Source organism: Oryx dammah, unplaced genomic scaffold (genome assembly GCF_014754425.2).
Source record: "Oryx dammah isolate SB20612 unplaced genomic scaffold, SCBI_Odam_1.1 HiC_scaffold_24, whole genome shotgun sequence".
NCBI lineage: Eukaryota > Metazoa > Chordata > Mammalia > Artiodactyla > Bovidae > Oryx > Oryx dammah.
In genome coordinates this window covers 33,618,754-33,637,020 of record NW_024070208.1, presented here as the reverse complement: position 1 = coordinate 33,637,020, position 18,267 = coordinate 33,618,754, and the positions used below count along the sequence as shown (strand labels likewise).

Here is an 18,267-nt window from a genome sequence, read left to right as displayed (position 1 = left end):
GGCATGACAGTTTTATGCTCTGCTTCAGATACTGTCGGATCCCTCAGGCTGTTCCTGTTCTGACAGTCTGTCCCACCCTGGGATAGAATTTACACAATGTGGGCTGGGGTGGGGGCGGGGATGAGAGTTGCCAGTCCTCAGGGCCCTCCCCACCTACCACCCAGAGCAGAACTTAAGCAACGTGGATCTAGGGGAGAGAAGGAAAAAACAGACTTTGTCTTAAATGCCAAAGTCTCCCACTCATTGAGATTGAGCAGTTAGTTATTCTTGAATGCATGCTTTTGAATTTTTTGTGTGCTCTATGATCGGTTTCTCAGCACTTTGAATGCTTGTTTTGATAGTTTTGTCCAGTTTTATGGCTTCTTGTTTTGAGAGATTTCCTAATCTCCTTCCACAGCAATTTCAGAAAAATAAATAAAATTTAATGACAAAATAAATAATGATAAGTTGAGTAACACATTTGAATTTTAAACTTTGAAGTATTTTCTTAGGATAATTATTATTCCCACCTTTCTTTTGAAAACATTTTTTCCCCTTTCCTAGTTATCTCATATAGAAAGCTCACACATTTCGAACTGCCCAGGAAGACTCTTATTGCCACTTTATAGATGGGAAAAGTCAATGTGACTTCCGTTGTTCAGTTCAGTCAATCAGTTGTGTCCGACTCTTTGCAACCCCATGAATCGCAGCACGCCAGGCCTCCCTGTCCATCACCAACTCCCGAAGTTCACTCAGATTCACGTCCATCGAGTCAGTGATGCCATCCAGCCATCTCATCCTCTGTCGTCCCCTTCTCCTCCTGCCCCTAATCCCTCCCAGCATCAGAGCCTTTTCCAATGAGTCAACTCTTCGCATGAGGTGGCCAAAGTACTGGAGTTTCAGCTTTAGCATCATTCCTTCCAAAGAAATCCCAGGGCTGATCTCCTTCAGAATGGACTGGTTGGATCTCCTTGCAGTCCAAGGGACTTTCAAGAGCCTTCTCCAACACCACAGTTCAAAAGCATCAATTCTTCGGCGCTCAGCCTTCTTCACAGTCCAACTCTCACATCCATACTGGACTACTGGAAAAACCATAGCCTTGACTAGACAGACCTTAGTTGGCAAAGTAATATCTCTGCTTTTGAATATGCTATCTAGGTTGGTCATAACTTTTCTTCCAAGGAGTAAGCGTCTTTTAATTTCATGGCTGCAATCACCATCTGCAGTGATTTTGGAGCCCCCCAAAAATAAAGTCTGACACTGTTTCCACTGTTTCCCCATCTATTTCCCATGAAGTGATGGGACCAGATACCATGATCTTCGTTTTCTGAATGTTGAGCTTTAAGCCAACTTTTCCACTCTCCTCTTTCACTTTTATCAAGAGGCTTTTGAGTTCCTCTTCACTTTCTGCCATAAGGGTGGTGTCATCTGCATATCTGAGATTCTTGATATTTCTCTCGGCAATCTTGATTCCAGCTTGTGTTTCTTTCAGTCCAGTGTTTCTCATGATGTACTCTGCATATAAGTCAAATAAGCAGGGTGACAATATACAGCCTTGATGTACTCCTTTTCCTATTTGGAACCAGTCTGATGTTCCATGTCCAGTTCTAACTGTTGCTTCCTGACCTGCATACACATTTCTCAAGAGGCAGGTCAGGTGATCTGGTATTCCCATCTCTCTCAGAATTTTCCACAGTTTATTGTGATCCACACAGCCAAAGGCTTTGGCATAGTCAATAAAGCAGAAGTAGATGTTTTTCTGGAACTCTCTTGCTTTTTCGATGATGCAGCGGATGTTGGCAATTTGATCTCTGCTTCCTCTGCCTTTTCTAAAACCAGCTTGCACATCAGGAATTTCATGGTTCACATATTGCTGAAGCCTGGCTTGGAGAATTTTGAGCATTACTTTACTAGCATGTGGAGATGAGTGCAATTGTGCGGTAGTTTGAGCATTCTTTGGCATTTCCTTTCTTTGGGATTGGAATGAAAACTGACCTTTTCCAGTCCTGTGGCCACTGCTGAGTTTTCCAAATTTGCTGGCATATTGAGTGCAGCACTTTGACAGCATCATCTTTCAGGATTTGAAATAGCTCAACTGGAATGCCATCACCTCCACTATCTTTGTTTGTAGTGATGCTTTCTAAGGCCCACTTGACTTCACATTCCAGGATGTCTGGCTCTAGATGAGTGATCACACCATCGTGATTATCTGGGTCATGAAGATCTTTTTTGTACAGTTCTTCTGTGTATTCTTGCCACCTCTTCTTAATATCTTCTGCTTCTCTTAGGTCTAGACCATTTCTGTCCTTTACTGAGCCCACCTTTGCATGAAATGTTCCCTTGGTATCTCTAATTTTCTTGCAGAGATCTCTAGTCTTTCCCATTCTGTTCTTAGGTTGGGTGAAAATTCCTTGATTTTGGTTGTTAAAACATGGATTTCAACCGTGTTGTATGTTTAGATTCAAACGTGAAGACAGATGAATTTGAATATGTATTAGTTACAGCATGTCATTGTTTAGGTACATAAACAACAGTGACACTATACTGATATATAAGCTTTGTGGAAACTGTCATTTAAATTTCTCAGCTGACATCAAACTCCAGTACTAGCTGCATGATTTACAGTGAAGACTTTACCTATTTTTTTCCATTCAGTGCTTTCTGCCTTGTTATCCTTAGGGTGAAGTCTGAGTAGCTCCAGTAAAAGCCATCAGACTTCACATTTGTGCCATCCTTATCAGAGCTTTGACTTCAGAGAACTTTCCCCTTTGATACTCAGAGACCCTGTACCTCCGCCTCCTCTCCTGGTCCCTCCTCCCGCCGTAGCCAATTCTGCTTCAGATTCTTCCTCTAGGGACCGTGCTCCACTAAGACATTCTTTCTCTTGTCTTCTGTAAATAGGCTCAAAGCTTCCTGTCTGCCTCCCTGTCTGCACCTGTTTTGCCTGTTCACACTTGCCCCAGTTTGACCAATTCTTTAGGGTGTCCCCAGTACACTCCTACCTTAGTGAGGTTGTAGGTATTCCTGTCCTCTTTTCTGCATCCTTTTCAGTTAGCTGCCTTCGTGCCATCCTCCAGAACTTGTCTTAAGCCTCCGTTCTTCTGGATGGTTTTGAGTGACTGTGACTGTGTCTTCCCATTAAACCCCTGCTGCCACGGTGTCTGCATGCCCGTGAACTCCTCTTTAATCGATATCTCCTGCTGCATGATCACCTTGGCAGATGCTGACTTCGGCTCACCCCCTTCCCCTGATGCCTCCTATTGGAAGCCAGCTCTTCATTGGAAGGAATTGTGTGTCATCAAAGCCTTGGGTATCCACAGTTCATGGCACAGAGCAGGTGCTCAGTAACTGTTTCAACTTGAACCTCTAAATGTACGCTTAAGCCAATCAACTTCTTTTGTGAACATCTTTCAGAAAAATGCCAGGATAACAAAGTACAGGGGTACTGAACGGAGACCAAGCTATGCACATGTTGTGGTTTTCTTCTGCAGACGCGACCTCAGACAATTTCGGATACAACCTGCTGACATTCATCATCCTCTACAACAATCTGATTCCCATCAGTCTGCTGGTGACTCTCGAGGTTGTGAAGTACACACAAGCCCTCTTCATAAACTGGGTGAGAATCACAGGAGGCTGGAAGCAGAGCTGGTGGGGTCGTGTCATTTCCTAATATCCTGTCGGAGCCTTAGTGATGAAGCTGGGCCTCCGGAAAAAGAGGAGCGTCACTGATTTATAATTCGACCTGGGATTTCACTGCCTAGAGACTGGGCAAGGTTGTCCCTGAGCTAGTGGTGGTGGTGACTAGTCAACCTAGTGTCCCAGTTTCCTGGGCCATGAAACAGGCAGGTCGCTCAGGAGCGTCCGTGGGATAATGGGGAAGAGGGCAAGCAGGTCCCTGTCTTCCAGTGCATGGGCATGAAGTGGCTGCGGCTGCTCACGCCTTATAGTGCAGAAGGAAAGCTTTCTTAAGTGTGTCTGCTTATGTGTTCTTTATATCAAAATTCACAGTGACAGTGAACTTGGGTTCTGTTGCAAGAGTCCAAGTGGAATTTTCAAGGACCCACCATGGTCGTGAAGCACTCGACCTCAGCAGCTAGTATTTGATGACCAGACACTTTCATGTGCATTTTTTTTCTTCATGGGCATTTTTATTTGAGCTTCACAACAACCCTTTGAATGAGGTATTAGCTAAGCTCAGAAGTACGAGTTAGTCTAGGTTAGGAAATGATCATCGGGAAGCCAAATCTTTTAGATCTAAATAAATACCATGTTTTCCCCGGTATCTCAGTGTTTTTCTACATAAATAGACCCTGTATTTTCACCACTAAATTTAAGATTAGCATTTGAGTTACCTCTTTTGAGCTTCATCTTAATCTAAATGAGTGATGGACGGTGGATATTTGCTGAAGTCCCTCCATTCCTTTCTCTCTCTCAGGACACAGATATGTATTATCTAGGAAATGACACTCCTGCCATGGCCAGGACGTCAAACCTTAATGAAGAGCTTGGCCAGGTGAGAGCCTCTTGGGGACTTTGGGACAGTGATGTGAGCACGGGGGCAGACAAGTGTTGGAAGAACTGTGGAGAGATTGTGCAAAAATAATTCTCCATAAAGGTAGTTTTGATGTCTGAAGAGCTCTGTAGTATTTGGAGGTATTATTCAATACAAATGTTGATTGATCTTGACTTGCTTTTTGAGACATGGATAGATCTTATCACCTAGAAGATCTTATCACCTGCAACAAATTTAGTACAAAAAATATAGTGCAAGGTCACTTTGTATGCAATATTGTTACTCAGGAGCAAATAAAGCAAAGACGATGGTTAAGATGCTTGGGTATTGAGTTGTTCAGTTGCTAAGTTGTGTCTGACTCTTTGAGACCCCATAGACTGCAGCACACCAGGCTTCCCTGTCCTTCATTATCTTCTAGAGTTTGTTCAAACTCATGTCCATTGAGTCAGTGATACTATCTAACCATCTCATCCTCTGTTGCCCTCTTCTCCTTTTGCCCTTAATCTTTCTCAGCATCAAGGTGTTTCCCAATGAGTTGGCTCACTGGATCACGTGGCCAAAATATTGGAGCTTCAGTTTCATCATCAGTCCTTCCAGTGAATATTCAGTGTTGATTTCCTTTAGGGTTGACTGGTTTGATTTCCTTGCTGTCCAAGGGATTTTATGTGGGGGCTAATTTGAAGGACATAAATCCATAAAATCTCTCACATGTTCCTGCTTTCGTCTCTGTAATATTTAAAGGACCCAATTTCTTTTCCACCATCACCCCCAAACCCCTATTGCCTTTTTTTACTAAGTTATACTTTGCATTATGTCCTCATTGTGAGTTGAAATCACTGCAAAGTCTAGGTCTATTGAATGCACTATAATTACAGATTATAATTTCATTTTATTTACTTATCTTATATGATTCTGCCAACAACTGCATGCAGCGAGTGCAGTATATATCAGATTAAACCGGCCTTCTCTGAACCCTGCTCCAGTCTTCCAGCAGAGTTAATTTACCTCTCTTCAGTGTTTCTGCAACAATCTCTCCAAACATAAATACAGTAAAAAAGGGTGACAGTGATATGTGTCTGTTTCCATCCTGGGATTTCGGAGCCTGTTCAAAGGTGTGGAGACGAGATCTTTGGTCATCTTTGTCTGCCTTTATTATTTTAGCATAATGGTTAGCGTAACTTTGTTCTCAGATGCTGTTGAACTGGACCCAAATGATTGAAGGATTCAGTGTCCTCCAGCTCCCACGATGAGATAGTTCATCCTAATTGAGAATAGGAAAAGTTTGCATGGGGAAGTAGTTCTGAGTTGGAACTGAAAAGACAAGTCAAAATCCAGTAGGCAGAATAATAGAAAAATCTTAATTCCTTATTATAAAATTGTCATTTTAAAATATTTTGATACCATCTTTTAACTTTAAAAAAGAAACGGAAAGAGATACTGCTTTTTGAAAGGCTGATTCTACTGAACTTTTTATACCCCTAGTCTTACTGCAGATAAAGCTTATATTTAAACTTGTTTATGGTTAAAGCATTCATTATTTTAATAGTATACTGATTTCATATTTCTGTGTACTATTTGACTTCTTTAGGATCATTAATAATCATTACTTGAAGGCACTTTAAAAATAACTCTTAGTATTTGCTTATATTGTATCAGTTAGGAAAAGTCTAGAGTATACAATTCTTGTTATTAATCTGTCTTGTATAAAAACAGTGCAGTGTGACTTCCCTAGCACGGTTCTTGGGAATTCCTGGAATCCATCTCACATCCAGCTGCAGTCATGACCCCTCTTTAGAAAGTCACTGAGAAACTGGAATTTTGCTGGAGACAGTTCTGTTAATTACTCCCCTCTCACTAATCTATGATGTAATTTCCCAGAAAGTTAGACATGGAGTAATGTTACTTAACCTTCTAGCCATCCCTTATGGACGTGGACGTTGAGTCCCGGAAGGCTGAGGTGACTTTTCCAGCCTGCACGGTTCAGAGCCTGACCTGGACTCCCTTCCCTCGTGGTCCTGAGTTTTCTGCCCTTCCCCCATCGTAGCATCCACCCAGGAGGGCAGACCGTAACAGCACATGTGCCTGTGGGCTCCTCTCTTGTGCACTCAGTTGCTGCTGCTAAGTCACTTCAGTCGTGTCCGACTCTGTGCGACCCCATAGACGGCAGCCCAGCAGGCTCCCCCGTCCCTGGGATTCTCCAGGCAAGAACACTGGAGTGGGTTGCCATTTCCTTCTCCAATGCATGAAAGTGAAAAGTGAAAGTGAAGCGCTCAGTCGTGTCCGACTCTTAGCGACCCCATGGACTGCAGCCCACCAGTCTAAATGGTTTGCTTATTGACTTTCACAGGAATTTCTCTTTTCACCTGTGTATATTGAGAGCCTAGTGTGTTACATCTATAGAACTTTGCCTTAGAAAGTTACGTTAATCTGTTGCAATGCCACACTGCCTTTGTGTAACCTCACTATGATGGTGATTGAAAAGCTTAGTGTTCTGTGCTATTTCAGGACATGCTTTCTTAGTCCAACCAAGGGATGGAGTTTTAAAAACAAATATTTTTTGGTTGCCACAGTCTGAGTTTGTAGTCTTGATGTATTAGACACAAGAATGAATTCTGTGTAAATGTCATTGAGATGCCTTGTGGCGAAATTTAGTGCTTACTAATGTTAAATGGATTCAGGGCTGTTACTGAAATCTCTTTTGTATGTTTCCACACACTTGGACTCCAGAATTGTGGTCTTAAGCTTTAAAATATATTAGTTTTACAATATATAATTATGATATATAACATATTTAATTATAAAATATGTTTTGCTTGCCTAAGGAAATTTACCTTTGAAAACTAATACAGATTTTGAAAAATGTAGAATAAAAGACTTCACTTAATGTGTCTTTGCATGTTATTACATTCTTGGCATATATTTTTCTCTTTGATTTAGGTAAAATATCTATTTTCTGACAAAACAGGAACTCTTACATGCAATATCATGAACTTCAAAAAGTGTAGCATTGCTGGGGTAACCTATGGGTGAGTGTCTTTATAACTTACTGAATTTTATTTGTATTCTTCCAACAAAAGAAGTTTGTTTTTAGGCACTTAGTCAAATACCTTGACTTTCTGATATTTTGAAAGGGTATTTATAAGGGATTTGGTTTCATAATTACTACTGAAGATATTTAAAACTAAATGAGTCCCAATTTAAAACAGTTAAAACATGGTTATTTCTATAAATTCTAACCTATGAGAAATCTCAAGGAATATGTAACTTTATATTTCCAATCTAGTAAGTATACATTTCTACTTCATGTTTTGATCTCGACACTTTCCTTTTTTAAAAGGAGCATGATGCATCTGGCTATGTTCTTATTTCTCAAAGTTTTGTGAGTCTGTATAAATTTTAGAATCGTTGTATTTCTGTGAAAAATGCCTTTGGAATTTTGATACGGATTGCATTGGGTCTGTGGATTTCTTTGGATAGTATAGACATTTCAACATTAATTCTTCCAATCCATGAGTACAGAACGTCTTTCTATTCATTTGTGTTGCTGAATTTCTCTCAGTAATGTATTACACTTTTCAGTGTATGATCTTTCATTCCTTTGGTTGAATTTATTCCTGGGTATTTTCTTCTTTTTGATGCAAGTATAAGTGGAATTGTTTTGTTAATTTCTCCTTCTGATAGTTCTTTACTAATATATAGTAATGCAACAGATTTTTGTATATTGATTTTGTGTCTTGCAACTTCACTGAATTAGTTCTAACAGATTTTTGGTGGAATCTTTTAGAGTTTTTTTGTATATAATATCATATCATCTATAAATAGTGACAGTTTTGTTTCTTCCTTTTCTATTTGGATACCTTTTACTTCTTTTTCTTGCCTAATTACTGTGGCTAGGACTTCTATTACTATGTTGAGAAAAAAATAATAAGAGTGGGCATCTTTGTTTTATTCCTGATCTTAGAGGAAAAGCTTTCAGCTTTTCACTGTTGAGTATGATATTAGCCTTGGATTTGTCATATATTATATGGACTTTATTATATTGGGGTACATTCCTTATATACCCATTTTGCTGAGAGTTTTTTTTTCATTATATGTGAATTTTGAATTTTATCAAATGCTTTTTCTGCGTCTATTGAGGCAAATATATTGGGGCTTCCCTCATAGCTCAGTTTGTGAAGAATCTGCCTGCAATGCAGAAGACCCCAGTTTGATTCCTAAGTCAGGAAGATCCACTGGAGAAGGGATAGGCTACCCACTCCAGTATTTGGGCTTCTCTTGTGGCTCAGCTGGTAAAGAATCCACCTGCAACGTGGGAGACCTAGGTTTGATCTTTGAATTGGGAAGATCCCCTGGAGAAGGGAAAGGGTACCCACTCCAGTATCCTGGCCTGGAGAATTCCATGGACTATATAGTCCATGGGTTCACAAAGAGTCAGACACAACTGAGCAACCTTCCCTTTCACTTTCTTTCACTGAGGCAATTATATGATTTTATTCTTCATTTTGGTAATGTGGATGGTGCTGTCATATTGATTTGCAGATACTAAACTGATCTTCCATTCTTAGAATGATCTAAGATTATTGTTATGACCCACTTGATCATTGTGTATGACTCTTTTAAAGTATTGTTGAATATGGTTTGCTAATATTTTACTGAGGATTTTTGTGTCTGTTATTCAGGGATATTGGCTTGTAATTTTCTTGTGATGTTCCTTTTCATTCGGTGTCAGGGTAATGCTGACCTTGTAAAATGAGTTTGGAAGTGTTCCCTCCTCTTCTATTTTTTGAAAATGGTTGGTATTAATCCTTCTTTGAATGTTTGGTAGAATTCACTAGTGAAGCCTTCTGGTTCCAGACTTTTGTTGGGAGTTTTTAAATTACTGATGCAGTTTCTTTAGTAGTAATGGGTGTACTCAGATTTTCTGTGTAGGTTGTGTGTTACTAGGCCTTTATCTGTTTCTTCCAGGCTGTCAAATTCATTACCATCTAATTGTTCATAGTTGTCTTTTGTGATCCTTTTATTTCTGTAGTGTCAGTTGTAATGTCTTCTCTTTCATTTCTGGTTGAGTCCTCCCTTTCTTGGTACGTCTACCTAAAGGTTTCTTAACTTGATCTTTTCAAGGAAGCAACTTTTAGTTTCATTGATTTTTTTCTATTGACCTCTGTGTCTCTATTTCATCTATTTTTGTTCTAATACTTATTTCCTTCCAACTTTGAGTTTTATTTGTTCCTTTTCTAGTTATTTTTGGTGTAAAGTTGTCTGAGATTTTTGTTTCTTGAGGTAGGCATTTATTGCTATAAAACATCTCAGATTTGCTTTTGCTGCATTCTGCAAGTTTTAGTATTTCCATTTGTCTCTAGGTATTTGGGGATTTCATGTTTGATTTCTTCATTGATCCATTGGTTGTTCCTTCACATGCTGTTTAATCATCACATATTTGTGAATCTTCCATTTCTTGGGGGGTGATTGAGTTTCAGTTTTGTATCTTGTGATAGGAAAAGATGCTTACTAGTTCAGTCTTCTTAAATTTACCAAGGCTTGTTTAGTAGCCTAATGGATGATCTGTGCTGAGCTTGTACTTTGTGTGAATACCTGTGTTTCTGATCACAGCTCTGTAACGACTCTGTTTCTCTCTCTGGCAGTCATTTTCCAGAACTGACAAGGGAACCATCCTCAGATGATTTCTCGTAAGTATATTTTAACAGTTCTTTCTACTTTAGTGGGAAAGGCTTTGGAACAATTTTATATTAGCATTTCTCACCTGACTATTTTGAAAATAAAAGTTGCATGTTATTTCAAGAGAGAACCAGAATAAAAATGAAACACGAGTATGGGTTTGAAAGTCCAATCGTGCTACAGGGCTTTTAACAAAAATACCCAGCTATCGGTCTGATATGTCCTGCTCACTTCCCACTTCCCAGCATAATATCTTTAAGGCTGTAACATACATCTTGTAGCATGTATCAGAGTTCCATTCCTTTTGAAAGCTGAGTAATAGTCCATATATATACACACCACGTTTTGTCTATTAATTCATCTGTTGTGTGGCTCTCTGGGTCCAGCACGGTTGTGTTTCAGTTGTTCACCCTTGTGATGGTGGGGATACGCTCACTGCCCAGAATCATGAGAGAGGATTGTACCATGTGTTGCCAGCCTGTGGAGAGATCAAAATTCAAAGATTAAAAGATAGTTTCTACTGAATGCTTATCAGTTTTGCACCACTGAAAAGTTATTAAGTCAAAACAATGTAAGTCAGGGACCATCCTTATTTTGTTTATAGTCAGGTGTGACATTTACTGTCTTGAGGTTTGAAATAATACACAATATTTCAAATCTTTAAAAGTTTAATATAAATTTATAGGCTTTTTATGTGTGGTTCTTTCTGAAGACAGATTCTTCCTAGGTTTGAGTTAAAGGAACTTTGGAGCTGAGTAATATCTCCTATTCTCTTCTCAGCCGGATTCCTCCTCCACCTAGTGATTCCTGTGACTTTGATGACCCCAGGCTCTTGAAGAACATTGAGGATCATCATGTAAGGGCCATCATTCACTTCTGGGACATTAAACATCTTATGATGCACTTGCATTTATGTATGTATGTAGCATCTTGAAAGTTGCTATTTTGGAACTTGGGGAAGAGATGTGGCTTCACTTCTATGGTGTTAGTACTTTAGGAAAACGATCAGTTTGTGAAGAACACTTTGCAGAACTTAATTTGGGGCCCAGTTAAGTATGCAGTGAAGTTATAAAGTAAGCACATCAAGATGAGTCTGATCATAGACTTCGCTAACATTTGAGATTTCTGTTGTTTTGTAAGATTTCTGCAAGACTGTTTCTTCATAGTTGTGAATCTAAGAGGTCATGTATTTTGAAAAGTAATTACAGTATCTTTTGGTTAGGATCATCTAGGAAACAAGATATAATATGCAGGATTTATAGCATCCTACTTATGTGCTAGACATTTGAAGTATATTTCCTTTAGCACCTGAGTTACCTCAGAGAGATGATGGGGAGTTGCACAGAAAACGTGACTTGGCCAAAAGTTACCCAGCAAACAGATGGAGAAATGAGAGTCAGAATCTTAATCTGTTGGATCCTTAACTGTGATGTCACATTCTGAACTGTTGTAGCAAACCAGGATTTACTGCTGGTCCATATAAATGCATTTTTGTTCTAAAGGCTATTCTGAAAAATACTAACTTTTTCAGTGATCAGAGCATTTCACAACCAGTTTAACCAGTATAAATTAGACCTAATATGACTTTTCTAAAAAAAAAAATTCAGTTTTAAAATTAGGTAAACTCGAGCAATATTAAAACTTTATCTTTTCCAAATTTTGTGAAGAGACAGATGTACTTAAAACGTTCTCTGAATTCTCAGGAGGAGGTCTGCTATACTATGTTTCAGGTAGTGCCTATTTGTTGATGCTAGAACTTTCCCAGCAGTGTTCTGAGATGTGAGCATGGAAGGCGCCCACGCTCCTGCGCTGGGATGCAGCCATCCTGCTTCAGCCCCAGAGATGCTGACCAGGTGGTCCAGGCTGCACAGAGGATGCTGCTGAAGGCTGTGCTCTGTGTCAGGATCACAGACATTGATACTGTCCTTTCCTGGATTTTGGTCTCAGAGGTAGATGGCACTACTCGGTTAGAGGTCCTCTAAGCAGAAGAGTGGCATCTCAGAAGAACCTTCTGTGGAGGAGGGGAGTGTTAATTAAGGATGTTAAAGAAACAAGCACCGGTGAGGACTTGCTGTCTGAGAAAGGACTCAAGCTTCCTCAAAGAGTGCAGGTTGAAAGTGATAGTGCAGATGGCTGGCTGCAATGGTCTGTTCACATTGGAATGAATGGTGAAGGGTAAGGAGAAAGTACAGGGTGGCAGCAGCAAGGGATTTAAACGGTCAAACAGCAAACTGGTCCATAAGAGACTCATTAGTTTAGAAACAATTTAAGGGCTTAGTTCACATCAAACACCTTGCTAGGTACCCAGAGTAGGGGGTTGTGAGCTGCAGGAGATGGGCTGGATGACGAGCAGGTGTGAACGGAAGGATGCCTGGAGTCCACACCAGGGGTTCTGACCTCTGTTCTGAGGGGAGCAGGAAGGAACCCCTGGGTTCTAAGCAGGAAGTCCCTTGAGCCTGACCCTGAAGTAGGTCAGGGGCGTCCTGACAAACGCTGATCTTGGCTCCATTTGCAGCCCACAGCACCCTGCATCCAGGAGTTCCTGACCCTGCTGGCCGTGTGCCACACCGTGGTCCCCGAGAGGGATGGGGACAGCATCGTGTACCAGGCCTCCTCCCCAGGTGAGGCCCTGCGGCCGGGGTGCCCGCTGCCCCCTTCCCTGACCCCTGGATGTTTGCGGCGCTGTTGCCGGCCCTGCCCCGCCCCGCCGTGTGCCTCCGGTCTCCCGCTGGCTGCAGAGTGTTCTGGGGACCAGTTCTAGGTCCACGGCTTCTCCTCTGAGAGAGGTGCTCCTTTCTGGGCCCTAGAGGGGGCGAGCAGTGAGTGGGCACCTTCTAGGTCCTCGGTCTTTACTGCATGGAAGGCCAGGCGTCTGTCGCTGGTGTGGGTCTTTTTCACGTGACAAATAACACTTGCTGAACAGAATGCTATCCTTCCCAGAGATGAGTCAATGCCGCCTCTGTTCTTGTTGACAGACGAAGCCGCTTTGGTCAAAGGGGCCCGGAAGCTGGGCTTTGTCTTCACAGCCAGAACGCCCTACTCTGTCATCATTGAGGCCGTAAGTGACAGCCTCGGGCACCACCGGATGCTCCTGGTCACCTGCTTTCTGGAAGGCTGTCTGTTAGATATAATAACGTCTGTTGTAATCAGGAAAGCTGGTTGTCTGTGAAACTAGGCATGTTGAGAATTGACAGATTGTGTGATTCTGCTGGCTCAGGGTTGTGTGTTTTTATGTTGTTGGCTCAGGGTTGTGTTTTTGCATTTCTATCATCTTTCTCTCTCAAGGGCTACCCATGGTCTTCCACCCACTGATGTGGAATAACGTGCAGGAGAGAACGTGGGAAGCCTGATACTGGGTCTGTGGTTGTTGGGAATAATCCCCTATCCACCCCCCGCCCCAACCCCATCCTCGGGGTGGGTCCGTGTCTGTCTCTCTGAAGCCCTCGGTCTCTGACTCTAGTCTCTGGCAGAGGACAGAGTTGGCACTTAAAATTTTTTTTTTTTTGATATGGGTTTTTTCCCCTCCTTGAAATCAAGGCGTTTGAATTTTTTCTGAGTTTCCCTCTCAAGGAGCTAGACGGAGAAATTTGGGGATAAGAAAAGGTTTAAATCAGGAATGAGGTCAGATAGGAACCTTGGGGCGGCAGTAGGGACACGGGTGGGTGGGACGGGTGTTTTCTGTAATGAGCTGAGAGGGGCCATGCTCACTGCCTTGGTGGGTGAGGGACCTCTAACGATCCCCACCCTCCATTTGGGGAGGACTTACGGCTTTTAACAGCTCTTGGCTTCCTGCATCCTCGGATCTCATGGATGCGTGCGAAGTTCATGTCCATCTGGTGTAATAAGTCCATGTTGTTCCCGACCTGGTGGCAGTCCATTCTTTTACTTACATGCAAAACTTATATCATATTCCGAGTTGTTTTCAGAATTCCCCTGAATTTGGGATGTGGACATTTGGTAGCAAAACCTAATGGGACTGCCACAGGGCTGTGTCTGTTCCGTGTGACTTTCACCTAGCCACATACCTTGCTGCACAGGCTACAGTCCACGGGATCACAAAGAGTTGGACACAACTGAGCGACTAACACTGCAGAAAACCCATATGTTATATAACAGGGTACAGTCCCAGCCGGCCCCGCGGGAATGTAGTGGGGTGTAGTGTGTGCATATACTTCTACGAAGTGTGAAAACTTCTGGATTCATGAGCCGAACTGGCCCCAGGTTTGGGACAGACTTGTGTAGCTCGTGTCCTTTTTTTATGTGTCTTGGAAAAGACTCTATCATTAACTAGTGGGATGGTCACTCCTGGTGGAGGAAATGAGAAGCTTCCACCAGAAGGGGGCGCTGTGACCCTACCAGACTAGCTGCGGGAACCTGTACAGGTTGGAAGGCGTCTGACCGGGAATAGATGGAGAGAGTGAGAGAGCATGGAGGAGGGGAGGCGTGGGGAGCAGGTGTGAGTAGAGAGGTTTGTGAGTAGGGAGTCGTTGTTTTGAGATGTTAATGCTTTGCACTTCAGGTAAGAGAGGTAAGAGCTTTTTTTTTTTCCTCCTCTAGATGGGACAGGAACAGACATTTGGAATCCTCAATGTCCTTGAATTCTCCAGGTATGTTTCTCTTTTCTTAAACTCTCTCTATATATACTGATTAGAAAGAAGAATCAGAGGGAGAGAGTGGATCCTGATGGAAGATGTGCAAGGAGGCATGTGTTGGCAGGGGTGCTGGGGAGGAGCCATGGAGGGACCTCAGTGCTAAATCATGAGGTTCTCAGAATCCATCATCTCTTTCCACTCCAGTCAAAAGAAGGCAGGATGAGATGCTTTTGAGTGAAGTGGGTTCATATTCAGTCTTCCCCTTTGTTACCTGGCATGTGACTGGATATTTTTGAGCTGTGCAATAAGAGTACATGGACAGAGTATCATCAGAAGAAAATTAGATCCCCAGAGGAGGCACTCAAGGTCTCCATTTCTGTCTTCTGCCATCAAGAGCTGTGCTAGTGAGCTCAGAGGTTAAAGCGCTTGCCTGCAGTGCAGGAGACCTGGGTTCGATCCCTGGGTTGGGAAGATCCCCTGGAGAAGGAAATGGCAACCCACTCCAGTATTCTTGCCTGGAGAATCCCATGGACAGAGGAGCCTGGTGGGTTACAGTCCACGGGGTCGCAAAGAGTCGGACACGACTGAGCGACTTCACTTCACTGTGTCCCCTATATGTAAATAAGAGAGTAGGAGGCACACAAATTTCAACTTGGAGGAGGAAGGTAGGGAAAATGGAGATTGGGGCAGCCAGACCACATTTTGGGCTGCTTACTGTTTAATCACAGGATGTGATCCTATAAAACAGCAATGACAGTTTTTTTCCTTTGTGTCTGTACTCTTATAGCGACAGAAAGAGAATGTCTGTGATAGTGCGAACTCCTTCAGGACAGCTTCGACTCTACTGTAAAGGGGCTGTGAGTACTGGCTGATGTCTGCAGGATGGGGGACCCCTGCTTCTCCCTTAACTGCCATTCTCAGCACCCCTCATGGTCACCCAGGTTGAAAGGCTCCTGAAGCTCATTGAGAGGTAAAAGCCCGCTGACCATGACGGGGGTTCAAGCCAGCGTGGCCAGGACAGTCAGTGGTTGGTTTCAGAAACACTAGCTGGCTGTGTCCTCCAGAATCCTTGGCGTGTGAATTCTGATTGCTGTTTTCCACCTTTGCATTGTGACTGGGAGAGATGCAATCATTTGTGTTGACCTGTGATCTTTTAGGATTTCCCAGGTGGTAAAGAAGCCCCCTGCCAATGCATGAGATGTAAGAGATGTGGGTTCAGACCCTGGGTCAGAAGTTTCCCTGGAGGAGGGCATGGCAACCCACTCCAGCATTGTTGCCTGGAGAATCCCATGGACAGAGGAGCCTGGGAGGTAACAGTCGATGGGCTCACACAGAGTCAGACACGACTGAAGCGACTTAATCTTTTAAGGATTCTGGTGTGTATTTTTTCTTTAGTAGTTGTTCTCAGTATTTGTGGTTTTTATTCACCACAAAGGCTGTGTGGCAGGCTTGAGGCGGTGTCCTTCTGTGGTCCATCATCACCTCTGGTCCCCTCTGGTTACTTCCTACGTCAGGCTTTTTGTCCTCTCTGCCTCCTGGTCATTGAATCTAAATCTTTAGGGAAAGATGCTGTTGTTTATAAGCATGACTCACAAAACTACATTCTGTAAAACTGTGGTCTGATGTGTTGAAGGAAAGCTTTATTAAGCTCAGTTCTTGAGTCTGTGTCAGGAAATATGAAATAATACTAGGATCAATGATGCATTGGAAATCTTACTGATCTTTACCAATTGTGGGAAGAAGTATTTGAGGACACTATCACCAGAGTTTTTAAAAGTGGGCAATGTGTGTGAATTCTAAAGGCATCCTGTGTGAATTCATTAAGGTCCAGATTATGTTAGGGCTGAGTCTTTGCGACCCCATGGACTGCAGTGCACCAGGCTTCCCTGTCCTTCACCATCTCCCAGAGTCTTCTCAAACTCAAGTGAGTTTGTCGGTGATCACTTGAGTCAGTGGCACCACCCAACCATCTTATCCTCTGTGTTCCCTTCTCCTCTTGCCCTCAGTCTTTCCTGGCATCAGGATCTTTTCCAATGAGTTGGCTCTTTCCATCAGGTGCCCAAAGTATTATAGGATTTAATTTTTTTCCAACTTGCCTCCCCCCAAACCAAACTAGATTTCTTAAAAAATTTGGGGGGGAGCCTAAAGTGCTGCCGTTTGTAACATGTTTGCTGCATGATCTGTAGCCTGAGATTCTCCAGCCCTACTTTTGTGGGTTATGTGAATAATCCCTGAGTGATGAACTGTCTGTACCGTGTGTTCTCAGCTGAATCGGATTCTGTGCCAGGCAGGTTGTGCCCACCCCCAGGTGGGAGTCCGGCAGCGCTAGGAAGAGCCTGCACACTTGAACAGTATAGGGTGTATGTTTATGCTTCCCACTTCTGCAAAGGATATTATAAACTCCACTGGGAGCTTCGCAAATCTGAGTGAATGTGGGCCCCTTTGTGTTCCTGATTATTTATCCTCCTGACACCCGGGGTCCTCCCCGATTTGTGGACCCACAGCCGATTTGCTTTCCACAGCTCGTGACTGCATCCAGCCAGAGCTATCCTTCCCCTTCCCCACTCAGGCGTGCACTAGATCGAAACCGGAAGTCAGAGCTGGGCTTGCGGCGCTGAAGGGTCAGCTGGCCTAAGGGTTTGCCAATTACAGCATTTCCCTGTTTTATAGGATAACGTGATTTTTGAGAGACTTTCAAAAGATTCTAAATACATGGAGGAGACTCTCTGCCACCTGGAGTACTTTGCCACGGAAGGTGAGTGGAGTTTGGAAATATTATTTCTGCCGGCAGAGCCGTGCTTTCAGGGGGCACTCCAGGGAGCCTTCCCGTTCACGTGTCATCTCTGGGCAGCGCTTGGCTTGCTTCACAGGCGGGTGGTGGTCTTGTGCCAACCCCGTCCCCACCCTGGGGTTCTTTGCCACTGGCAGTGACAAGAGTTGAGGCCCCAGGCCAACTGTGCTTGTGACCTCCACAGGAACCCCCCCAACTCTTAACCCAGGGGACGCGGGTGAGGCAGGTTCACACCTGATGCTGCGCAGAATCGTCTTATAGTCCTTTTCTGGGAAAACTCCCCTTGTTGTTGTTTTCCTTATGACACTGGCTTGCCCTTGACTTCTGGCGAGAATAACTCACTGAACCCACAGAGAACAGGAAAGGAGTTCTCTGCAGGCCTTTAGACAGACTGATGTCAGGCTCCCCTGCACATGGGTGCAATGAGAGCCGGGCCCCTGCCTGAGTGCTGGCCACAGCTTCCTCATCTCCCTGGGCTCCCGTGGGCATGTATACCCATGTCTGTGCACACACACGCACACACGGGGATGTAGGGGAACACACACGCACATGTGGGAATACAGTCCCACACAGGGACACACTCCCACCGAGGGACACACACACACACACACACATGGGGACAGGGGGATCACACGTGCACACCTGGGAACACACTCCCACACAGGGACACACACACACGGGGACATGGGGGAACACACGTGCACACCTGGGAA

General features: G+C 43.3%; 1 protein-coding gene across 1 annotated transcript in view; it reads left to right on the top strand.

Moving 5' to 3' along the window:
* Positions 1-18,267, top strand: part of LOC120882942 (phospholipid-transporting ATPase IB) — a 401,559-nt gene that overhangs the window by 54,738 nt on the left and 328,554 nt on the right. Inside the window, exons 11-20 of the mRNA XM_040266775.1 lie at positions 3,471-3,598; positions 4,418-4,495; positions 7,433-7,521; positions 10,138-10,182; positions 10,952-11,027; positions 12,687-12,792; positions 13,147-13,229; positions 14,729-14,778; positions 15,551-15,620; positions 17,434-17,518. Coding sequence (XP_040122709.1) covers positions 3,471-3,598; positions 4,418-4,495; positions 7,433-7,521; positions 10,138-10,182; positions 10,952-11,027; positions 12,687-12,792; positions 13,147-13,229; positions 14,729-14,778; positions 15,551-15,620; positions 17,434-17,518 — 810 coding nt within the window. The remainder of the gene's footprint in view (positions 1-3,470; positions 3,599-4,417; positions 4,496-7,432; positions 7,522-10,137; positions 10,183-10,951; positions 11,028-12,686; positions 12,793-13,146; positions 13,230-14,728; positions 14,779-15,550; positions 15,621-17,433; positions 17,519-18,267) is intronic.